The sequence below is a fragment of the Muntiacus reevesi genome, chromosome 11, assembly GCF_963930625.1.
Source record: "Muntiacus reevesi chromosome 11, mMunRee1.1, whole genome shotgun sequence".
Taxonomy (NCBI): Eukaryota; Metazoa; Chordata; class Mammalia; order Artiodactyla; family Cervidae; genus Muntiacus; species Muntiacus reevesi.
Window position 1 is genome coordinate 67107261 of NC_089259.1, and position 24271 is coordinate 67131531.

Here is a 24271-nt window from a genome sequence, read left to right on the forward strand (position 1 = left end):
GGTGACCCTGGAGCCTCAGTGGGTTCACTCACTCTGTTCCCCTGAGTGGGGAGGAGGAGTAACCAGGGTTTACGTCTTCTTCCTAGGAACCTTAGAAATGGCCTGCTATGTATAATCACTGACCTTTGTCCAGTGATTTTTTGCTGACCTTTTGCTGGTTGTGTCTGTTTTAGGTAGAGGCTGTAGGAAGGCACATATTTGTATAAACCTTCCCTTTGGAGCTCAGTTGAGGGGCAGGAAGTAAGTACAATCCTCTGTGTCCCAAAGTGGGCTTTATGCCTGAACTCAGGGCTGGTTTCCTAAGAGATGAGTGATCTTGGCATTAATTTCCCAGCCCTTTCTTCCATGTGTCCCTCACTTCTGCTCAACCCAGGAGGCTGAGGAGTGGCTGCTGGTGGCAGAGATATTGTGGGCTGAGAGCTATCACTGAGGACCACACAGCAGGGGAGAGGAGGAGGAGGCACTGAGCCAAGCAGAAGGGAACCTGCAGAGCAGACCTGCTGTGTGTGCCCTGCTGGTTCCTGAGAGCTTAGCATTAGCCATTAGGTGTTAGTAATATCCACAGTGATGACCTTGAGACATATGAGGGTGATGCTTTTCAATTCATTAAAAAAAAAACTGTATTTTTACTGTCTCATTGAAAAATTATTTTTTAAAAAATTGAAGTATGATTGACTTACAATATTATATTAGTTTCAAGTGTATAGTGTAGTAACTCAATATTTTTGTATATTATAAAATCACCCAGATAAGTCTAGTTACTCTCTGTCACCATACAAAGTTTTCCAATGTTATTGACTATTTCCTATGTTGTACATTACATTCTCATAACTGGAAGTTTGTACCTCTTCATCTCCCTCACCTATTTCACTCATACTCCAATGCCCCTCAATCCATTAATAAGTCAAGGAAATAGGTGACTCCTTTTTAAAAAAAAAATGCTTTCATAATGGTGAAAAATTCAAAATTCTGCTTAGAAGTGAAACTTTTAATTACTGTCCAGAAAAGTTGGCTTCTAAAAGTGACTCTTCTCAAGAGTTCTTGTTCTGTCATGATGGCCTGTAAACAGCAGTGAGTTTTCTAAGCCCTTTGTGAAACCAGCGTCTACCATTAAGAATAGAATAGGTCTCTTCCCAGGACTCCTGTCTTTTGTGCAAACTGTAGAAATCTTTGCTATTTTTTTGCTTTCTGGTGTGATGAGAAGGTTCTGGTTTATCGTTACAAAAAAAAAGTTGTGCATCTTTAAGTACAAATTTGCCTCAGCCCTGGAATCTCCATTTCTCCAAGCAGTCATGGCTCCCTCTAGTGGGAAATGGTATTTAGAGACTATGGTCTGTCTGGGTACTAGGGGTGCTCATTGCTGTTGAGTTGGCTATCGTTTCTCAGCTTTTTGATTGGACAAAACTAGTATACATTTTTTTGTAGTAAACAGACCTGGAGTTTATATGGGTATCTCCAGTCGAAATTGGATTCAGGACAGTAGTACTTTTACTTTATTTTTTTACTCTTAGATTGGTATCTCTTTCCCTGTCATCATCTCTTCTCTTTTCTGCCATGCCTAATGGTGGCTCAGATGGTAAAGAGTCTGCCTGCAGCATGGGAGACCTGGGTTCAATCCTTGGGTTGGGAAGGTGCCCTGGAGGAGGGCATGGCAACCCACTCCAGTATTCTTGCCTGGAAAATCCCATGGATAGAGGAGCCTGGCAGGCTATAGTCCATGGGGTCACAAAGAGTCAGACATGGCTGAGAAACTGCAGTTAATTCCAGTTCTCAATGATACCAACATAATTATTCATTTACAAATCTTATAGTATCAATACTATTAACCATAATGTGACTTTTGGAAGCATATTGCTGTTGTTGTTGTTGCTGTTTATATTGTTCTTAGATAGGCATATCACACAGGAAATGTGTTTTCAATTTTTTTTTTAAACCACTTTTAATAATTCTTTTTTGTATACTGCCAACCTACTGGATGGATATAGTTTTTGTTTTATTTTACTCTGAAATTTTAGGAATTGATTTTGAAAACTTGATTGTTTTATAATTACAATTCTGTATGATGTTTTCACAATTCTAAAGTCAAATCAACAGAAGAGACTATATTTAAAGAAGACTGGTATCCTTGTTCCATTCTAATTCTTCTCCCTCTTTAGATGTAACATTACAAGTTTGATTCATATTTTAATTTTGTAAATACTGTATTTTATAAACATTTATTTTTTCTTGTGGTTTCAAATGAAAGGTCTCAATTTCATCTTTGGAGTCTCAAGAGTTTGGGTTCATAAAGAATTTTTTTAGAAGTATGATATGTAACATGGAACTCAGCATAAAACCATCTGTGGTACTTGTAAGTCATTCAAAGCAGGTTAATGGCCCCTCCAGGCCCAGATGCCCTGATGATGCAGGAGAATAGCAGATGCTTACATGGAATTAGATTCTAGATCCAGAATCTTCCAGGGAGAGGGAATTTCAGGGTCCATCCTTAATCAGTTGAACCTAAACCAGTTTCTGGAGGCTTGGCTTCAGGCCTCAGAGTGCTCTTAACCCCTCCCAGGTGATGCTAAGTTGCAGTCAGGATGAAGACCACTGGGTCAGGAGGAGTGAAGTTATGTTTAGAATCCTAATGGTTATTATTTTCCAAGATTTGCTACTCTTCCTCCTTAGCTCTGGATCTTTCTCAACTCTACTGTTTGTCACCTGTTCCCCCATTTCTGAAGGTAAATTGCCCCTTCATTTTTCCCACAAGCTCATTTTTCCTGCTTACATATTTCACTCAAGCATTTTTTCTTTGTCTGATATAGCTTGTTTCTGTTTTCTGTGTTTTTTAAAATTTTTCTCATTAAAATGTGAAATGGTGGAGAAATGGAGCAGAGATGGTAGAGTTGGGTAAGAAACCTTTTAAATATGTGTGGAAATGTAATGGAGAAACTATAATGAGTAGGGAAATTTTAGCACTTAATCCTGTGGGAAGTTCCCCTAAGAAGCAGGAAATGGGGCCCAAAGTCAAGTGCTTTCAGCAGGCTGAATACCAAGGACTCCACCGAGAAATGTCTGCTCCAGAGACTCTCAGATTCTTGTAGAAACTTGATCAAATATTGTCGTATTATAATAGACTCTTTTTAAAAATCTTTCATGGTTTCATAGTTGTGAAGAATTCCTATGAAGATGTAAGAACTCTATTCTCAATTGGTTTGTGGAAAGAATATTCACAGAGCAAACTTACACTGACATCAAAGATGAAGAGTTTTGGGGAACAACTTTTGATCTTGTGCCTGCTTATCCAGAAAGTTTTAATTTGGTTAGTTTCAAGTTTGATGGGGAATACTTTCTCAGTTGTTTTGTTCCTCACTAATTGAGGGTTAGTATCCAGAATAGACAGAAGAGTAGAAGCTATAGGCCAAGACTGGCATTACTCCTTAGTGAGGCTGTTTGCTCAACTGGGTTATTAAAGACTCTCAGCAGATAAACCCAGACACTTAGGCGGTAATGACCTGCCTTTATTTTGCACTCTTTTTTGCTAAATTTCTTGCATTTATTGGTATTATTTTAGGTGGGTGATATTACTCTTACTCCCCCTGCAATTGAAATGATGTTAGGATCAAACAGAGGAGTAACAGACAGCTGAGTAACACCCAACAAAGGTCCACCTAGTCAAAGCTGTGGTTTTTCCAGTAGTCATGTATGGATGTGAGAGTTGGATTGTAAAGAAAACTGAGCACTGGGGAATTGATGCTTTTGAACTGTTGTGTTGGAGAAGACTCTTGAGAGTCCCTTGGACTGCAAGGAGATCCAACCAGTTCATCCTAAAGGAAATACATCCTGAATACTCATTGGAAGGACTGATGCTGAAGCTGAAACTCCAATACTTTGGCCACCTGTTGCATATAACTGACTCATTTGAAAAAACCCTGATTTTGGCAAAGATTGAAGGTAGGAGGAGAAAGGGACAACAGAGGATGAGACAGTTGGATGTCATCACTGACTCGATGGACATCGGCTTGAGCAGGCTCAAGGAGTTGGTGATAGAAAGGGAAGTCTGGCAAGCTGTAGTCCATGGGGTCACAAAGAGTTGGACATGAATGAGAGACTGAACTGAACTGAACAGATAGCAGTGATTCCCAAAAAGAATCACAATTTTAGGACACTTTGGGATAGCAGGTGTTTCTGCTGGACTTCTGGTCGAGAGCCCCAGGGTTTGTAGCTTGCAGCACTGGGCTTCCCTTGATCATATCTGGGCTGGGACTGCCATGTGTAGTTTGACTTTCTTGCTTCTCTGTGTAAGTCTCCAGATTTCTATCTCAGTAAACTGTATCAACAGTGTGTTTTACAATCTATAAGGGGCTCTTCTTAAGCTCTTAGTGCCCCTAGGGGTGAATGATGAGGTTTCCTAGAAATGTAACAGTGAGCCTTTGTGTTCTAGAGAACTGGTCATCTTCCTCTGACATGGTCGTCTTACTCATAATTCTTCCAATAAATAGTTTTCTCTTCTCTGGAGTAGATGAAATCTCCTGTGACCTTGTGGAAGGTAAGGCAGGTGTTACAGCCTGTGAACATGTGTGTGTAGAACAAGACAGGAGTGTAGGGTTTCATTGTCACATCCATTTGACAGATGGGGTCAGCTTTCCGTAAATAATCTGATCAGGCACTATTTAGTTGAGCAGAAAATGCTTTTTAATTATGCTTTGTGTTTTGAGTTTTGGATTCTCCTTCTCTTCCTCTTGTGGGTTCCTCAACATTTTATAGACAGAACAGAGCTATCAAAAACAAACCTGTCAGGGGACTTCCCTGGTGGTCCAGTGGTTAAGAGACTGCCTTCCAATGCAGGGGTCACGGGTTTGATCCCTGGTAGCAGAACTAAGATATCATGTGCCTCAGGCAACTATGCTGGCACTTTCCAACTGGAGAAGCCTGCGCACTGCAATGAAGACCCAACACGGTAAAAAAAAAAGAAAAGAAAAAGGTTCGTGTTGGAGATTTCTTGGTGGATGATGTTTTACAGTCCAGTAGACTAGTTAAAGTTGATAGAGATCAAATCTAGACATTAATTGAGAACAATCAATGTTATATCATGTGGGAGATAGCTGACATAGTCAAAATATCATGCACAAAAAAAACCTTGAAAGTCATTTCACCATCTTGGTTATATTAATCACTTTGATGTTTGGTTTCCACCTAAGTTAAGCAAGGGGAAAAAAAAAAAAGAAAAATCTTCTTGACCGTTATTTCCACATGCAATTCTCTACTGAAATGTAACTATTAATAAAATACTCCTTTTAAAAAACAAATTGTGATGGGCAATGAAAAGTGAATACTGTACACTAATGTGGAATGAAAGAGATCATTGGGTAAGTGAAATGAACCACCACCAACTACACCAAAGTAGTCTTCATCCAGAGAAGGTGATGTTGTGTATATGGTGGGAGTGGAATGAGCTCCTTCCGGAAAACCAAACAGTTAATTTCAACAAGTACTTCTCCAAGTTAGGCCAACATAAAGCAGCACTTGATGAAATGTGTTGGAATTATTCAACAGAAAATGAATTATCTTCCATCAGGATAATGTAAGACTGCATGTTTCTTTGATGACCAGGCAAAACCTGTTATAGCTTGGCTTGGAAGTTCTGACTTATCTGCCATATTGGCCAGATACTGCTCCTTTGGGTTTCTGTTTATTTGGTTTTTTACAAAATTCTCTTAATGGAAAAAGATTTAATTCCCAGGAAGACTGTAAAAGGCACCTGAAATTGTTCTTTGCTCCAAAAGATATAAAGTTTTGGGAAGATGGAATTATCAGGTTTTCTGAAAAATGGCAGAAGATAGTGGAACAGAACTTTGAATATGTTGTTCAACAAAGTTATTGGTGAAAATGAAAAATGTGTCTTTTACTTAAAAACTGAAAAAACTTTTTGGCCAACCCAATACTAAGGATTTATTGTCTTTGAATGTAAGACTTTGGCTTACATTAAAACTGCTGTCTGCTTGTCTCACTGGAGATAGGGATCCGTGTAATTTCTTTTAGATTAGCCATGAATGTAGCATTTTGTCAAGATGGCTTTTTAACATGCTAATAAAAAAGTAAAACTGGTGTAAAGAAAAACTGGGAAGCCTTGTATTTCTAATTAAGGCTTTTTTCTTTCAGCAAGGCACCAAAGTAGTTCTGCCTATATTTTTGGGGAAAATTATTAGTTATGTTGAAAACTATGATCCAGATGATTCTGCCGCTTTGCACGAAGCCTACGCCTACGCGGCAGGGCTGAGCGCCTGCGTGCTCGTGTGGGCCGTTCTGCACCACGTGTACTTCTATCACATTCAGCGTGTGGGGATGAGGCTGAGAGTGGCCGTGTGCCATATGATCTACCGCAAGGTGAGTGTCACTCGGTACTGAAGTCGTTTTGGGAAAGTTCTCTTTAAATTAAACATTTTGAAACTGGGATCATTTACACCTTCCTAGAGAAGCTTGCTATTTGCACCAGGCCAATTTTGTTGCTGTCATTTAAGCAAACTTTACGGGTAAATAATGTAAAGTTTTGTATTGAGATAGGGTCAGGACTGCCTTTGATAACTTATCCACAGATTGTTGTGTAATATCTGCTCAGCTTGTAATGGAATCTAATTAAAAAATAAGTATAAAAAGTATCAAATTGGTTTTCAGTGTTTTCATGTCTTAATCTTGTAGCTGTATTAGTGGGAATTTTGTTGTTCATTAAGACCATCTTTTACATCAAATTTGTGTTTAAAAGTAAACTTCATTGATTGGATTTATAAGATTAAATCTAGGAGCACAAAATGTATTTGAGAAAGGGAATGATTATATGTTTAAATGACCCATCTATTCATATTGAATGTAATAGTGTGAACTAAAGAAAAATATAAATGGAATCCATGCCAAACAGATTCTTGCACTATATTCTATAGCTATGATTGTTTATAATGATATTAAAGAATAGAAGTGAATGTTGGGATGAAACTTGAAACCTTATGCAGTTTTTAGTAATTTTGGTGGCAATTTGTTGCTATTCATTCAAGTTATTTTTTAAATTCAATATTTCCTTTTTCTTTAGCATGCATTTTAGTACTTTTAATAAGGCCTGATTTGGTGTCTTTAGTGATTTTGTGTTGAGAGCTACCACAGAATTATTCTATAGTTTACCCTAGTCTTAAGTAGCTTAAAAGAATTAAGGAATTTAGCTGTTTTCACAAAGGAATTGCCACTGTGTTAAGAACTGAAAAGCTCTTTATAAACTTGACCCTGCATATCTCTTTGCCCTGGGCTGTTTGCTTTTTCCTAGGAAAAAAATTTTATTTAGCTGTATTTTATTGTTGAAATTTGCTGAGAGACTAGATCTTAAGTGTTCTCACCACACACACAAAAGTATAACTATGTGCGATGATGGGTATGTTCATTTATTTGCCTACTGTAACTGTTTCCCAATGTTTATTTACATCAAAACATCAAATTGCACATAGTAAATATATTTAATTTTATTAAAAATGGATAAAATCCTCAATGAAAGCTAAAACCAGATGATTTAAATGAAAATTATTGCTTCTTTTATTATTTGTTACTTATCTAGAGCTCCTGTTTCCTGGGAATACTTTTCTGGCGAAAATGCAGAATGTCTTCTCCATCTTTCCTTGAGCAGACTCTTGTTAAATCTTGGGACTGTGTGGACTCAGGGGCCTGGCATCTCACTGTCTGTGTTTGGCACATGAGCCCAATTTCTCCTTGGGTGACATACCTTCCAGTTAAGGGTCTTCATTGTCATCCATCATCATTTTTGTTATTCTCTTGCACCTTCTGTCATTTAGTAGACAAATAGTCAGGTTTCCCCACATATTAGCTAGATGTTCATCTTTCCAGATCATGCTTAGCTCCCACAAGTATGCAGGAAATTTCACCAGAACTGCACTATGTAAACCTTAACTTAGATTCGAGATGATGGTTTAGTCAAACAAAGCCTGTTCTTTGCTGCATAGGTGACCCACTGCCCACCTGATTTTCTTCCTCTTCCTGCTAACACTTTGGAATGTCTCCTTTGGGGAATCTGATCTGACCTTGTATGTCGCTTATGTGAATGTAAACATCTCCCAAAGTGTTCATTTACTGGCTTAATTAGCCTAAAATAATTCTTTCTTTACAAAGTCAGAAACTGTATACATAACCTGAAATTCCAGAAACATGGGAATTTCCTCGTGCACAGTCTTGCATCTAGATTCCTTCTGAGATGCAGAAATAAGACACTTCTTGCAGGTTACTGGTAGGCTGATTCCTTAGGGCAAAGCTGGGGCTGCTGAGGGGCTCTGAAAGTCCCCTGTGAACATCTGTGGTTCATGCTCAGGCCCTGCCTCCTGACCCCTGGTCCTGAGGAGAAAGCAGGTTGGGTGTTGGAAACGGAATGGCTGCTAAACTCAAAGTCATAGTCTGTAATTTGGAATATGTATCATATATAATGGAGAAGAAAATGGCAACCCACTCCAGTATTCTTGCCTGGGGAATTCCACGGACACAGGATCCTGGAGGGCTACAGTACATAAGGTCACAAAGAATCAAATGTGACTGAGTGACTAGTACATACATCATATATATAAGATGACTCGTCATTTATTTACCTTTCTGCAGCTTTGGTAAAATTACTTTTGGTTTTGGTCCATTCATTTAAAAAAATGTGGTAAAATATACACAACATAAAATTTACCATTTTAACTGTTTTTAAGTGCACCATTTGGTGACATTAAGTACATTCACATTCTTGTGCAGCCATCACCACTGTGAAACTCCAGAATTTTTTCTTCTTCCCAAGCTGAACCTCTGTACCCATTAAACACTGAATCCTCAGTCCCCTCCTCTTAGAAATCACCCTTCTACTACTTCTTTCTATGAATTTGACTCCTCTAGGTCCCTCATATAAGTGAAATCATACAATGTTTGTCATTTTGTTTATGCCATGTAAGTACAATGTCTTCAAGATTCATCTGTCTTGGAGCAGATGTCAGAATTTAAGTCCTTTTTTAAGATCAAATCATATTCCTTTATATGTATGTACAACATTGTGTGTATCCATTCATCTGTTAGTGGACATTTGAGTTGTTTCTACCTTTTCACTATTGTACATAATGCTGCTATGAACATGGTGCACAAATAATCAGTTCAAGTTCATGCTTTAATTTGAGTACATTCTCAGAAGTGAAATTGCTATACTATATGTTAATTTCATGTTTGGTCTTTTGAGGAACTGCCATAGTCTCATCCATTGTGGCTATATCACTATTAACTTGAGGACTAAATGGAACATTTTTATGAACCATGACATTTTGTTTGGCTACATGGCTCCAGCTGGTGATCTGTTGAAACAGCTCAAGGTGGTCTGTTCAAGTTCCTCAGATCTCTAGGGAATTTTTCAGAGCCTTTTATCAAGTGAAGGGATTGTACAGCATAGGCTGTGCTTTTTGTCAAGTCAGTAGACTGGTGTTATCAACACAGGTTCCTCGAAGGATTAGTGTTTTGAATATTATACTGGTTAGTTTTAGAATGAGGAAACTAAGACCATAGTGTTTAAATGATGTCACACCTGGAATTAGTGACTGACCACATTTATAGGCCATGTTGCCTAATCTTTTTCCTTGAGGTAGCCTCTCCACTCTCATCTTATTGTTGATGTTCAGTCACTCAGTCCTGTCCAGCTCTTTGTGACCCCGTGGACTGTAGCACACCAGCCTCCCCTGTCCTTTAGTATCTCCTGGAGTTTGCTCAAACTCATGTCCATCGAGTCAGGATGCCATTCAATCATCTCATCCTCTGTTGCTCCCTCTTCTTCCTGCCCTCAATCTTTCCCAGCATCAGGATCTTTTCCCATTTGTCAACTCTTGGCATCAGTTGGCCTAAGTATTGGAGCTTCAGCTTCAGTATCAGTCTTATTGATGAATATTCACGGTTGATTTTCTTCAGGATTGAGTGGTTGGATCTCCTAGCTATCCAAGGGACCCTTAAGAGTCTTCTCAAACACCACATTTCAAAAGCATCAATTCTTCAGTGCTCAGCCTTCTTTATGGTCCAACTCTCACACCTGTACTTGACTACTGGAAAGACCGTAGCTTTGATTATATAGACCTTTGTCCGCATAGTGATGTCTTTGCTTTTTAATATGCTGTCTAGTTTTTGGCTCAAAATTGCTTTAATTGATCCCTAAGTCTAAACCTATATTCCTTTATCCTTTAGGCAGGTCCAAGTTCATTGAGAAACAGAATGGAGGGTTTTGCTTCTACCTCCTGCTTCTCCCTTTGCTGTCCTTGTAGGCAGGGCTGCCGCCACATTGAATCATCTAAGGATGAACATGGGTCCCCAAAGTCCTGCTGTCAGGCATCATCCTGCTTGTCCTGACACCACACAAGACCCCGTGAAAATGCACTCCATTTTGCTATGTTCTCAGGCTGATTTGGTATCACTGTAGGAATCCGACTCTCTATATCTTTCTCTCATTTCAGTCACTTTGCCTGAGTAGCTCCGCCATGGGGAAGACCACCACAGGCCAAATAGTCAACCTGCTGTCCAACGATGTGAACAGGTTTGATCAGGTAAGCTGCTCCTGAGGGATCTTTTTCCATTCCCCATCGTTGTCACTTGGTTTAGCTTATTGGGATGCCAGGTGCCAGGGTTTGGTGTCAGCCAGGGTTCTGTTGAGGACATAAGACAAGGGTTCTCTTTACCCAACGCTCATTTCCTCTGTGTGCAGCTTAGATGTGATAATATGTGTTGTTCTGTAGATGAGGGTTTTGTTTTTCTGACATTGTCTGTAACACACTTCAGTAATAGGCAACAGTATTCTTGCCCAGCTTGGTTAGTGTTCCCAGGGGTCCTCCTAGCGTGGCCCTTCTTGGTATGTGGTGTGGGTGTTGTGGGACTGTCTTCCTCCTCCTCTGGATGATGAAGGCTTGGTGGGCAGGGATTGTTCTTTCTCCTGTGCCCTGTTCAGTGGTTGCTAATAGGGAGCCTGCGAGGAATAATGCCAAGTGGATGGTCCGCAGCCAAACACAACCTCCTCTCTGCTGCCCCATCATATCCATTTCACACTTACTTTATGTATAGATCACATTACCCAGAGTGTTGTAGCTATTTGCCAGATCTATATAGACTACTTCTCTTTCCTGGATGATCCTGGCCTTTAAGTTTGGAGGCTTCCCTTGTCGCTCAGATGATGAAGAGTCCACCTGCTACACAGGAGGCCTGGTTTCTATCTGTGGGTCAGGAGAAGGAAATGGCACCCTACTCCAGTATCCTTGCCTGGGGAATTCCGTGGGCAGAGGAACCTGGTGGACTACAATCTGTGGGATTGCAAAGAGTTGGACATAACTAAGGAACTAACACTTTCACATCTCTTTCAATTATTTATTCATCAAACATAATGTAAGGGTTCTACTTAATTTGAAGGATGAATAAGTCTTAATTTCTGCCCTGGAAAGCCCACAGCCTGTCTGGAAGGTAAATATACAAGTAATTATCGGAGACTGTGGTAGGTACCACAGTACAGGTTCTTCTGGGGAGATGGGACTGAATTTTGGGACAGAGAGAGTTTGGGGAAGCCCTGAGCTCATCTGTGTTGTGGACAAAATCAACATCTTCTTTCAGCGTGGCCAGCCCTGTGCTGCCCCGGAACAGCATCATCTGTGGACACTCGGATTTCTGCTTCATCAGGTTTAAAACTCACTGAGATCATTTCTGTTTAGAGTCCTGTCCGTTCCTTCACAGCAGGTTGATTTCTACACTGTCTCCTTGCTGGTTTTGATTTTATACAGTCCTGTTAAGGCTTGTCTTTCTCTTTTAAGGTAACGATGTTCCTGCACTATCTGTGGGTGGGGCCACTGCAGGCTGTCGCAGTGACCGCCCTGCTCTGGATGGAAATTGGAATATCGTGTCTTGCTGGGATGGTGCTTCTCATTATTCTTCTGCTTTTGCAAAGCTGTGTCGGAAATTTGTTTTCATCACTCCGGTAAGAGAAACGCTGGTTTAAAAAATGGGTGATATGTGCTTGGTAGCATTCACCATTTGCTTAATGCTTCTGTTCAAAAACCAAACCAATGCCTTTTCTAGTCTCTTCTTTGCATGCATTGTAGACCCTTCAGGCTTAGCCAGTGGAAGCTCCAGCCCAATGCTGCAGGCTGATCCTGAAGAGACAAAGGCGAGAGCACTCACTGGCTCCTCCCAGCACCATACCTGCATAAGTGGAATGTCCTTGAGCAGAAGTTATCTATACTGAAATAATTTAAGCATTATTAAACAACAATAATCCTATAGGCTCAATCTTAGCTGCATTTATTTTTGTTATGATTGTGGTAGAGCAATTTTCAGGTATCTATGTTCATGTCTTGTTTTTAATTCAGTGTTTCCATTAACTTATAAGAGCCTCAAGTACAAGGTCAATCTTAATTAACTATGTCTTTATAAAGCCCCACGGTCCCAGCAGAATATGTGATAGAACAGTGATTGGTGATGAGGGACCTAATGGCAATGAGATAGACCTGAAGCAGGTCCCAGAGGGTTGGAGGTGGGTCATTGTCCAGGTTGTCAGGTGATGGAGGTATTGTGCTGCTTGAAGTTTTTTCCTTTGAGTATTTTTCTATTTCTTCTTCTTTTTTTTTTTTGGTGACTTTACATGTGATAGTTTTTTTATTTGAAATTTCCTTTCCTGTCTCGCTGTGGAGAGATATTCCTTACCCTTTGAGGCCCTATTGCAGTGCTGCCAGGTCTCTGAAGCTCTTCTTGTTCTTCTTTCCCAGTGGAATTAACAGCCCCATCTTTTCTGCTCACTGGCACTTCACTCCTATTTTATCACAGCACAGACACTGTCTTCCCATTAGTTTCAGTGTCTTTTTGCCTCCCCTGCCCAACTGTGACCTCCTTGGGAGGAGAGTTTGTACCTGACTTATTTCAGGTCATCTTCAGCCAGTACTGCGAGTTCTCCAAGTTACTCCTTGAATTGGACTGAATGGTTGACTTCCTAGAAATCTGTTTCTCCATTTGCACTTTGAGAAGGGCCTTTGTGTGATGTCAGCACAGAAGAGCTGTAGGGAGTCATTGATCTCTGGGCCCTCCCTGTGCCGCCTGCTGCTGCTGCTGGGAAAGTTCAGCTGTGGTCACTGAGGCTCATCTCACGTCTGTCCCCTCAGGAGTAAGACCGCAGCTCTCACGGATGACAGGATCAGGACCATGAGCGAAGTCATAGCTGGCATCAGAACAATAAAAATGAATGCTTGGGAAAAGTCATTTATAGACCTTATTACCAGACTGAGAAGGTAAGTTTTTGTATGTATCACACCATATTTTTGTACTTTCCCCCCTATTTTTACTGACTGAAATTAGAAGTCTTACCAAGTTTTCACATGAAGATGAGCTTAAATACTATGAACTCCACACCTCACATGTGGCAGGAGGGTTTAGTGGAAGAGGGGAGATGTAATTTTAACCTGCTGTTCCATTTGCCATCTTTGTAAAGGAAAAATAATATATGCTTCTGAAGACAAACAGATAGCAATAAACACATGAAAAAATGCTCAACATTGCTCATTTTGAGAGAAATGCAAATCAAGACTACAATGAGGCATCACCTCACACTGGTAGGAAAGTCCATCAACAAAAAATCTACAAGCAGTACCCTCCTGCACTGTTGGTGTGAGTGTAAATTGACACAGACATATGGAAAACATTTTAAGGATGGATATTCCTTAGAAAAACCTAGGGATAAATCTACCATATCACCCAGCAGTCCCAGTCCTGGGCATATACCCTGAGGAAACTAGAATTCAAAAAGACACATGTACCTCAATGTTCACTGCAGCACTATTTACAATAGCCAGGACATGTGCTTCCAGAGGGGTCATGGTACCTGCCTCTGTGTAATGTCTTGGTGCCTCACAAGTTTGGGGTGTCTTATTCTCTTCTCCCACAAGTTCATGAGCTCCTGGAGGGGACAGGCTGTGTCTTTCTGTCATCAGTTGGGAGCCTGGCCCAGGACTTGTGTTTACAAATGCTTGTTGAAAGAATGTTTAAACCCAGTCTTATTGACCTACAGTGTTTAAAACGCTGACACAAAGCCTCTATTTAGTTGAAAGAGTGAAGTGATGAAGTGTGTGTTCCTGGTGTTCAGACGGAGCCCCGGGTGTGCACTGTGTAGTGTCTCCGTATGAGGACTTGAATTCATGCCTTGGATATTGATGCTTCTTTTAAAACCTCTTTCCTACTCTCTTTTTCAGGAAGGAAATTTCCAAGATTCTGAAAAGTTCTTACCTTAGGGCCATGAATTTGGCATCATTTTTTGCCATCAGCAAACTTATGATTTTTGTCACTTTCATAACCAATGAGCTCCTTGATAACCTGATCACAGCCAGTCAAGTGTTTGTGGTGGTGATGCTGTTTGAGGCTCTGAGGTTCTCGAGCACCCTCTACTTTCCCATGGCTGTCGAGAAGGTGTCAGAGGCTGTCGTCAGCATCCGAAGAATCAAGGTTCGGTGACAAATAATTGTTTTCAGTTATTGGTGGATTTTTTGTAAAATGCCTCCTTTTGTTTGGTGTCACTATGTTCTAGTTAGGAGATATTCAACTCTCTCAGTGCCAAAGCTGGCAGTCTTCCCAGAATGTTGTAGGTGCTCCCTTCTTTTCTGAGGTACAATGTGTTACAGATACCATAAGACTGGCTCTCATGTAGGGGCAGTAGTATCTATAGATAGCAGTAGCACAGGACTCTTGTACAGTGATGCCTGCAGAGTGATTAAAATGTATAAAAGCAAGAACAAACAGATTGCATCTTCTCTGCTAAGTCCAATGACTAGGTAGTGACTGTGCATAGTCCACAGGTTTCCTTTCTGGGCTGAGAGGGCAGAAACTTGCTGAGAGCTCCCTGCTTCTTGGACAGGAAGAGTGACCTCAGTTTCACTTAATTCTCTGTGTTCCAAAATGAGTTCTTCCCTCCACATATGTTTTGCTTCTTGATGTCTGAGCCTGCCTTTCAGATCTTCCTTTTCATCCCTGGCCCCTTTTCATTTACTCTTTAATCCTCTCTCTCTAACTTCCCTCTTCACATTTGTAATTCCCACCATTATGTGAACCAAGAACTTACAGATATACAAGCTGTATTTAGAAAAGGCAGAGGAACCAGAGATCAAATTGCCAACATCCATTGGATCATAGAAAAAGCAAGAGAATTCCAGAAAAACATCTACTTCTCCTACATTGACTACATTAAAGCCTTTAACTGTGTGGATCACCACAAACTGTGGAAAGTTGTTCAAGAGATGGGAATACCAGACCACCTGACCTGTCTCCTGAAAAACCTGTATGCAGGTCAAGAAGCAATAGTTACAACTGGACATGGAATAATGGACTGGTTCCAAATTGGGAAAGGAGAATGTCAACACTGTATATTGTCATTTTGCTTATTTAACTGACATGCAGAGTACATCATGCGAAATGCTGGGCTGGATGAAGCTCAGGCTGGAATCAAGATTTCCAGGAGAAATATCAATAACCTCAGATATGCAGATAATACCACACTTATGGCAGAGAAGAATTAAATAGCCTCCTGATGAAGGTTAAAGAGGAGTGTGAAATAGCTGGCTTAAAACTCAGCATTCAAAAAACAAAGATTGTGTCATCTGGTCCCATCCCTTCATGGCAAATAGATGGGGGAACAATGGAAATAGAGAATTTATTTTCTTGGGGTCCAAAATCACTGCAGATGATGATTGCAGCCATGAAATTAAAAGACACTTGCTCCTTGGAAGAAAAGCTATGACCAACCTAGACAGCATATTAAAAAGCAGAGATACTACTTTGCTTGCAAAGTTTCATGTAGTCAAAGTTGTGATTTTTCCGGTAGTCATGTATGGAATTCCAGTTGAGCTATTTCAAATTCTGAAAGATGATGCTGTGAAAGTGCTGCACTCAATATGCCAGCAAATTTGGAAAACTCAGAAGTGGCCGCAGAACTGGAAAATGTCAGTTTTCATTCCAATCCCTAAGAAAGGCAATCTGAAAGAATGCTCAAACTACTACTGCACAGTTGCACTCATCTCACACGCTAGTAAAGTGATGCTCAAAATTCTCCAAGCCAGGCTTCAGCAATATGTGAACTGTAAACTTCCAGATGTTCAAGCTGGTTTTAGAAAAGGCAGAGGAACCAGAGATCAAATTGCCAAGATCCGCTGGATCATTGAAAAAGCAAGAGAGTTCCAGAAAAACATTTACTTCTGCTTTATTGACTACGCCAAAGCCTTCAACTGTATGGATCATGATAAACTGTGGAAAATTCTGAAAGAGATGGGAATAACAGACCACCTGACCTGCCTCTTGAGAAACCTGTATGCAGGTCAGGAAGCAACAGTTAGAACTGGACATGGAACAACAGACTGGTTCCAAATAGGAAAAGGAGTGCGTCAAGACTGTATATTGTCACCCTGCTTATTTAACTTATATGCAGAGTACACCATGAGAAGTGCTGGGCTGGAAGAAGGACAAGCTGGAGTCAAGATTGCCGGGAGAAATATCAATAACCTCAGATATGCAGATGACACCACCCTTATGGCAGAGAGTAAAGAGGAACTAAAAAGCCTCTTGATGAATGTGAACGAGGATAGTGAAAAATTTGGCTTAAAGCTCAACATTCAGAAAACTAAGATCATGGCATCTGGTCCTATCACCTCATTGGAAATAGATGGAGAGACAGTGAAAACAGTGTCAGACTTTATATTTTGGGGCTCCAAAATCACTGCAGATGGTGACTGCAGCCATAAAATTAAAAGACACTTACTCCTTGGAAGGAAAGTTATGACCAACCTAGAGAGCATATTAAAAAGCAGAGGCATTACTTTGCCAACAAAGGTCCATCTGGTCAAGGCTATGGTTTTTCCAGTGGCCATGTATGGATGTGGGAGTTGGACTGTGAAGAAAGCTGAGCGCTGAAAAATTGATGCCTTTAAACTGTGGTGTTGGAAAAGACTCTTGAGCGTCCCTTGGACAGCAAGTAGATCCAACCAGTCCATCCTAAAGGAAATCAGTCCTGGGTGTTCATTGGAAGAACTGATGCTGAAGCTGAAACTCCAGTACTTTGGCCATCTCATGCGAAAAGTTGAATTATTGGAAAAGACCCTGATGCTGGGAGGGATTGGGGGCAGGAGGAGAAGGGGATGACAGGGGATGAAATGGTTGGATGGCATCACCGACTCGATGGGCATGAGTTCAAGTAAACTCTGGGAGCTGGTGATGGACAGGAAGGCCTGGCGTGCTGCGATTCATGGGGTCCCAAGGAGTCAGACATGACTGAGCAACTGAACTGAACTGTATGGATGTGAGAGTTGGGCCATAAAGAAGGCTGAGCATTGAAGAATTGATGTTTTTGAATTGTGGTGTTGAAGGAGACTCTTGAGAGTCCCTTGGACATCAAGGAGGTCAGGCCAGTAAATCCTAAAGGAAATCAATCCTGAATATTCACTGGAGGGCTGATGCTGAAGCTCCAACACTTTGGCCACCTAATGCCAAGAGCCGACTCATTGAAAAAAACCTGATTCTGGGAAAGACTGAGGGCGGGAAGAGAAGGGGACAACAGAGGATGAGATTGTTAGATGACATCAGTGACTCAATCAACATGAATTATAGCAAACTCTTGGAAATAATGAAGGACTGGGGAGCCTAGAGCGCTGCAGTCCATGGGATTGCAAAGAGTCAGACAAGATTTAGAGAATGAACAACATCGCATACAGTATATTATATGATTATATTGATATATACCATGAGGCATACTAATAGTATATATTATTCCATATATTATTTAATATTTTCTGATGTGAAATAATACTTTAAATACAGTTAGCAAAACAGTATTTAGACTGTTCAAAGTTTGCAAATCCCAGGAAAGCATTTGTTTTTGTTTGTGCTTTCTTCCTGCGGTTTAACAATCTGTTATTGTTTTTCCTCTTTTCTGTAGAATTTTTTATTACTTGATGAAATACCACAGCTCATCCCTCAGCTGGCATCAGATGGTGAAAAGATAGTGGACGTGAAAGATTTCACTGCTTCTTGGGATGAGGTAACAAATCTTCCATTACAAGATCCTGGCTGCTAACAGACAACTGTGACATAGATTTATTGGCGAATTTTTAGATTTTACCCATGGTGTAAATGTGTCTTACTTATTTACTGAAACTGTGTTATAATAATTCTCAAATTGGGATTAAGGTTTGTATCTAATGAAGATTAAGTGTAAAATCAACCTAAGATGTTTGACATGTTGCTCTCTCATTTTCAAGTGGTTTTTCAAAGTATTAGTATAGTTTGAACTCAAAGTACATACATTTATAATGTTAACATTTACAGAATTAGACAAAATACTCCAGTGTGATATGGGTTATCTAACAAATAAACAACCAGTTGTTAAACAGGCTTTGGGAAATCAGAATATATATTTTTTTGCCTTGATTATCAGACCACTGTATTATACATACAGTGAGGCCATGATCTGGATTTTGGCTGTGGGGTAGGGTGGGGTCTCCCCCATCCTGAGCTTCTGGATGGTTCTGGCTACTTTGGTGGCAACCAGGGGCAGGAGGAGACAGCAGGTGGGCATGTGAGCACCAGTGATTCCCAGTTAAAGGATTACACTGTGTGGAAGCTGACAAGGAGAAATGTGATTTCCAATACTTGGTTTATTTGTTTGGTTCAGGCAAACAAACAAACAAACAAAACAACAGGCTCTGCTCTCAAGAAATTGTCAGTATCACACACCCAGTGCAGCCCCTTTACCAACTGAAATGTTCCCCCCACCGCCCCACTGGTTCCTTGATCTTCAGTGCACACCCTCTTGTATCAGTGTGGATTAGTCAGGAAAACAGAACCCTACCAAGGGATAGGGAGTTTGATGCAGGGAATTAGTTATGTCGATGATAAAAGAGGGAGAAAAAAGAGGAAAGGGAAAAATAGCGGTGGTGCGTGAGATAACCCAGGGATTGGTTATCAAAGGCAGGAAGCTGCTCCCACACCCAGGGCTGGAGGGATTCTTGGAGGTGGCTCCTCCACCAGAGGTTCCACCCTCTAGAGAAGAGCCCAGGAGCCCAGCTGCTTTCAGAGTGGAGACCATAGAGCACATGTCCTGATGGTAGACTCGTCCTGTCTTTTGTGCCTGTGACTCTGTTCTGCCACCTATGTCATATTCACCTTCTGACTCAGCTCTTGCTGAGTCGATTGTCCCACCGACAACCAGTGGTATGCTCCCAGATATATAAAACCACATCCCTGCGCCTTTCATCCACGGAAACTCACACAAGGTGTCTGATCTAACCTGAGAGCTTCTCCTATCTTAATACAGTGGATTTACTTCCTGCTTGGTGTTTCTCGTCATAATGCTCTTGAAGCATTTCTAGAAAGCACTTGATAAAACCATTATAAAGGCCACTTTACTGCTAAGTCACTTCAGTCGTGTCCAACTCTGTGCGACCCCATAGACAGCAGCCCACCAGGCTCCTCTGTCCCTGGGATTCTCCAGGCAAGAATAGTGGAGTGGGTTGCCATTTCCTTCTCTAATGCATGAAAGTGAAAAGTGAAAGTGAAGTCACTCAGTCATGTCCGACTCTTTGCGACTCCATGGACTGTAGCCGACCAGGCTCCTCCATCCATGGAATTTTCCAGGCAAGAGTCCTGAAGTGGGTTGTCATTTCCTTCTCCACAAAGGCCACTCTATGTGATTGCTAACACATACTTTGTATGACTCGTTAGCAGATTTCTTTTGTTCCCAGTAAACATGTAGATTTACTTTAAATCAATTTGGTATATGATACAGATTGGTTCTGAAGTTTTTAATGAACTGAAATAAAAATATCTGTGTACAGCAGTGTCTGCCTGTGCAACAAATATATGTAAGGTAAAATAATGAATTTTAGTTGTACTAAGTCTGTGTGAATAAGATGAGAATTCTGAATCTACTTTGTGTAGAGTAAAAATAAAAATTATTAAAAACTAAACTGCTAAAGGAAGAGGGGGAAAGAGGGGAAAAGCAGAACAGAGTTTTGTTGTAAGGCTTTTCTGGTAAAATCTAATTCCATATTATGATTCTGTAGAGCAGAATTCAAAATTACAGAGATGAGAGGCTTCATCAGCTACATTTTCGCAGAAATAGCTAGAATGTTAACACTGTGTGGCAAGGTTTCCTTGGAGAAGGAAATGGCAGTCCACTCTGGTATTCTTGCCTGGAGAATTCCATGGACAGAAGAGCCTGGCAGGCTACAGTCCATGTGGTTGCAGAGTTGGACACAACTGAAGTGACTTCTAGGTAAATGATTGCTATTGCAGCTAATTTTTACCACTTCGGGAGAATGGAAATTCTAAATATTTTCAACTGAATGTTATCTCTTATAGCATTCACTAAAAACTAACAGCCATGGCATCATAATAACATTTTTTGTGAGGTACCTAGACTGTTACTACTGAGGGAAACACAAAAATGTGAGGTAAGCGTACCTTTTCCCAGAAACTTTTGATGCCAGAGATATTAAACAAGTAAGGCACTTGAAAGCATTAGGGATATGTATAAACTTGCGAATAAAAGAAACCATAGCTGTACCAGCAAGCAGTGAAGAAATAGTAAATCTTCATTTTATGAATTTTAATTATCTAACTGTAAGGAATTTTGGCTTAAGAAATGGTCAGAAGCAGCTTGTCATTTTTTACTATAAGATATTGAAAACCAAGTGCTGAATTCAGCCATTGTAGGCTAAAGAAACTGAAACAAAAAAGCCTTAATTACCTGGAAACTTAGTGAGCAAAAGCTCACTTAAGGCCCTGAACTAATACTATGTGTCAAAGGCAGGGTAGAAGGATCTCTCTAAACCTGAAAAAAACTAGTGCTTCATAAGGAAACTAAAGAAATGAAAGCATGCATGCTTATCATACCACAGGGATTGAAACTGAGAAAGGATAGACAAGAAAGAAAAAGTATGCTCTGTTTGCCAAGGGCAATCATCATTAAAAATCTACAGTAATCTCATCAACTAAATTTTTTTTCTGAAATTGCACTGCTCCCATTTACTGTGTCAAAGCTTATTATATATTTTTTTTCCTTTGAGGGTTGGTCTATGGTGATTTTCTTAAAATATAAATTTATTTATTTTAACTTGAGGCTAATTACTTTACAATATTGTATAGGTTTTGTCATACATTGACATGAATCCGCCACGGGTGTACATGCATTCCCCATCCTGAACCCCCCTCCCACCTCTCCTCCCCATCCCATCCCTCTGGGTCATCCCAGTGCACCAGCCCCGAGCACCGTGTATCATGCATCGAACTTGAACTGGCGATTTGTTTCACATAAGATAATATACATGTTTCAATGCCATTCTCCCAAACCATCCCACCCTTGCCCTCTCCCACAGAGTCCAAAAGACTGTTCTGTACATCTGTGTCTCTTTTGCTGTCTCACATACAGGGTTATCATTACCATCTTTCTAAATTCCATATATATGCATGAATACAATGTATTGGTGTTTTTCTTTCTGGCTTACTTTGTATAATAAGCTCCAGTTTCATCCACCTCATTGGAACTGATTCAAATGTATTCTTTTTAATGGCTGAATAATATTCCATTGTGTATATGTACCACAGTTTTCTTATCCATTCATCTGCTGATGATATCCATCATCTAGGTTACTTCCATGTCCTGGCTATTATAAACAGTGCTGTGATGAACATTGGGGTACACATGTCTCTTTCACTTCTGGTATCCTCGGTGTGTATGCTCAGCAGTGGGATTCCTGGGTCATATGGCAGTTCTATTTCCAGTATTTTAAGGAATCTCCACAGTGTTATCCATAGTGGCTGTACTAGTTTGCATTCCCACCAACAGTATAAGAGGATTCCCTTTTCTCCAGACCCTCTCCAGCATTTATTGCTTGTAGATTTTTGGATAGCAGTCATTCTGACTGGCATGTAATGGTATCTCATTTGTGGTTTTGATGTGCATTTCTCTGATAGTGAGTGATATTGAGCATCTTTTCCTGTGTTTGTTAGCCATCTGTATGTCTTCTTTGTAGAAATGTCTGTTTAGTTCTTTGGCCATTTTTTTGGTTGGGTCATTGATTTTTCTGGAGTTGAGCTGCAGGAGTTGCTTGTATATATTTGAGACTAATTCTTTTCAGTTGCTTTGTTTGCTATTATTTTCTCCCATTCTGAAGGCTGTCTTTTCACCTTGCTTATAGTTTCCTGTGTTGTGCAGAAGCTTTTAATTTTATTTAGGTTCCATTTGTTTATTTTTGCTTTTATTTCCAATATTCTGGGAGGTAGGTCATAGAGGATCCTGCTGTGGTTTATGTCAGAGAGTGTTTTGCTTATGTTTTCCTCTAGGAGTTTTATAGTTTCTGGTCTTACATTTAGATCTTTAATCCATTTTGAGTTTGTTTTTATGTATGGTGTTAGAAAGTGTTCTAGTTTCATTCTTTTACAGGTGGTTGACCGGTTTTCCCAGCACCACTTGTTAAAGAGATTGTCTTTTCTCCATTGTATATTCTTGCCTCCTTTGTCGAAGATAAGTTGTCCATAGGTTCGTGGATTTATCTCTGGGCTTTCTATTTTGTTCCATTGATATATATTTCTGTCTTTGTGCCACTACCATACTGTCTTGATGACTGTGGCTTTGTAGTAGAGCCTGAAGTCAGGCAGGTTGATTCCTCCAGTTTCATTCTTCTTTCTCAAGATTGCTTTGACTATTCGAGGTTTTTTTGTATTTCCATACAAATTGTGAAATTATTTGTTCTAGTTCTGTGAAAAATACCGTTGGTAGCTTGATAAGGATTGCATTGAATCTATAGATTGCTTTGGATCATACACTCATTTTCACTATATTGATTCTTCCGATCCATGAACACGGTATATTTCTCCATTTATTTATGTCCTCTTTGATTTATTTCACCAGTGTTTTATAATTTTCCATATATAGGTCTTTTGTTTCTTTAGGTAGATAAACTCCTAAGTGTTTTGTTCTTTTTGTTGCAATGGTGAATGGTATTGTTTCCTTAATTTCTCTGTTTTCTCGTTAGTGTATAGGAATGCAAGGGATTTGTGTGTGTTGATTTTATATCCTGCAACTTTACTATATTCATTGATTAGCTCTAGTAATTTTCTGGTGGAGTCTTTAGGGTTTTCTATGTATAGGATCATGTCATCTGCAAAGAGTGAGTTTTACTTCTTTTCCAATCTGCATTCCTTTTATTTCTTTTTCTGCTCTGATTGCTGTGGCCAAAACTTCCAAAACTATGTTGAATAGTAGTGGTGAGAGTGGGCACCCTTGTCTTTTTCCTGACTTTAGGGGAAATGCTTTCAATTTTTCACCATTGAGAATAATATTTGCTGTGGATTTGTCATATATAGCTTTTATTGTATGAAGGTATGTTCCCTCTATTCCTGCTTTCTGGAGAGTTTTTATCATAGATGGATGTTGAATTTTGTCAAAGACATTTTCTGCATCTATTGAGATAGTCATATGTTTTTTAACTTTCAATTTGTTAATGTGCTGTATTACATTGATTGATTTGTGGATATTGAAGAATCCTTGCATCCCTGGCATAAAGCCCACTTGATCATGATGTATGATTTTTTAAATATGTTTTTGGATTCTGTTTGCTAGTATTTTGTTAAGGATTTTTGCATCTGTGTTCATCAGTGATATTGGCCTGTACTTTTCTTTTTTTGTGGCATCTTTGTCTGGTTTTGCTATTAGGGTGATGGTGGCCTCATAGAATGAGTTTGGAAGTTTACCTTCTTCTGCAGTTTTCTGAAAGAGTTTGAGAAGGACAGGTGTTAGCTCTTCTCTAAATTTTTGGTAGAATTCAGCTGTGAAGCCATCTGGTCCTGGACTTTTGCTTGCTGGAAGATTTCTGATTACAGTTTCAATTTCCGTGCTTGTGATGGGTGTGTTAAGATTTTTCATTTCTTCCTGGTTCAGTTTTGGAAAGTTGTACTTTTCTAAGAATTTGTCCATTTCTTCCAAGTTGTCCATTTTATTTGCATATAGTTGCTAATAGTAGTCTCTTATGATCCTTTGTATTTCTGTGTTGTCTGTTGTCATCTCTCCATTTTCATTTCTAATTTTGTTGATTTGGTTTCTCTCCCTTTGTTTCTTGATGAGTCTGGCTAATGGTTTGTCAATTTTATTTATCTTCTCAAAGAGCCAGCTTTTGGCTTTGTTGATTTTTGCTATGGTCTCTTTTGCTTCTTTTGCATCTATTTCTGCCCTAATTTT

General features: G+C 39.9%; 1 protein-coding gene across 1 annotated transcript in view; it reads left to right on the forward strand.

Annotated features, from left to right (window-relative positions):
* LOC136144148 (ATP-binding cassette sub-family C member 4-like) overlaps window positions 1–24271 on the forward strand; it is a 146454-nt gene that overhangs the window by 8908 nt on the left and 113275 nt on the right. Inside the window, 6 exon segments of the mRNA XM_065901807.1 lie at window positions 6142–6366; window positions 10485–10574; window positions 11823–11986; window positions 13164–13289; window positions 14247–14496; window positions 17972–18073. Coding sequence (XP_065757879.1) covers window positions 6142–6366; window positions 10485–10574; window positions 11823–11986; window positions 13164–13289; window positions 14247–14496; window positions 17972–18073 — 957 coding nt within the window.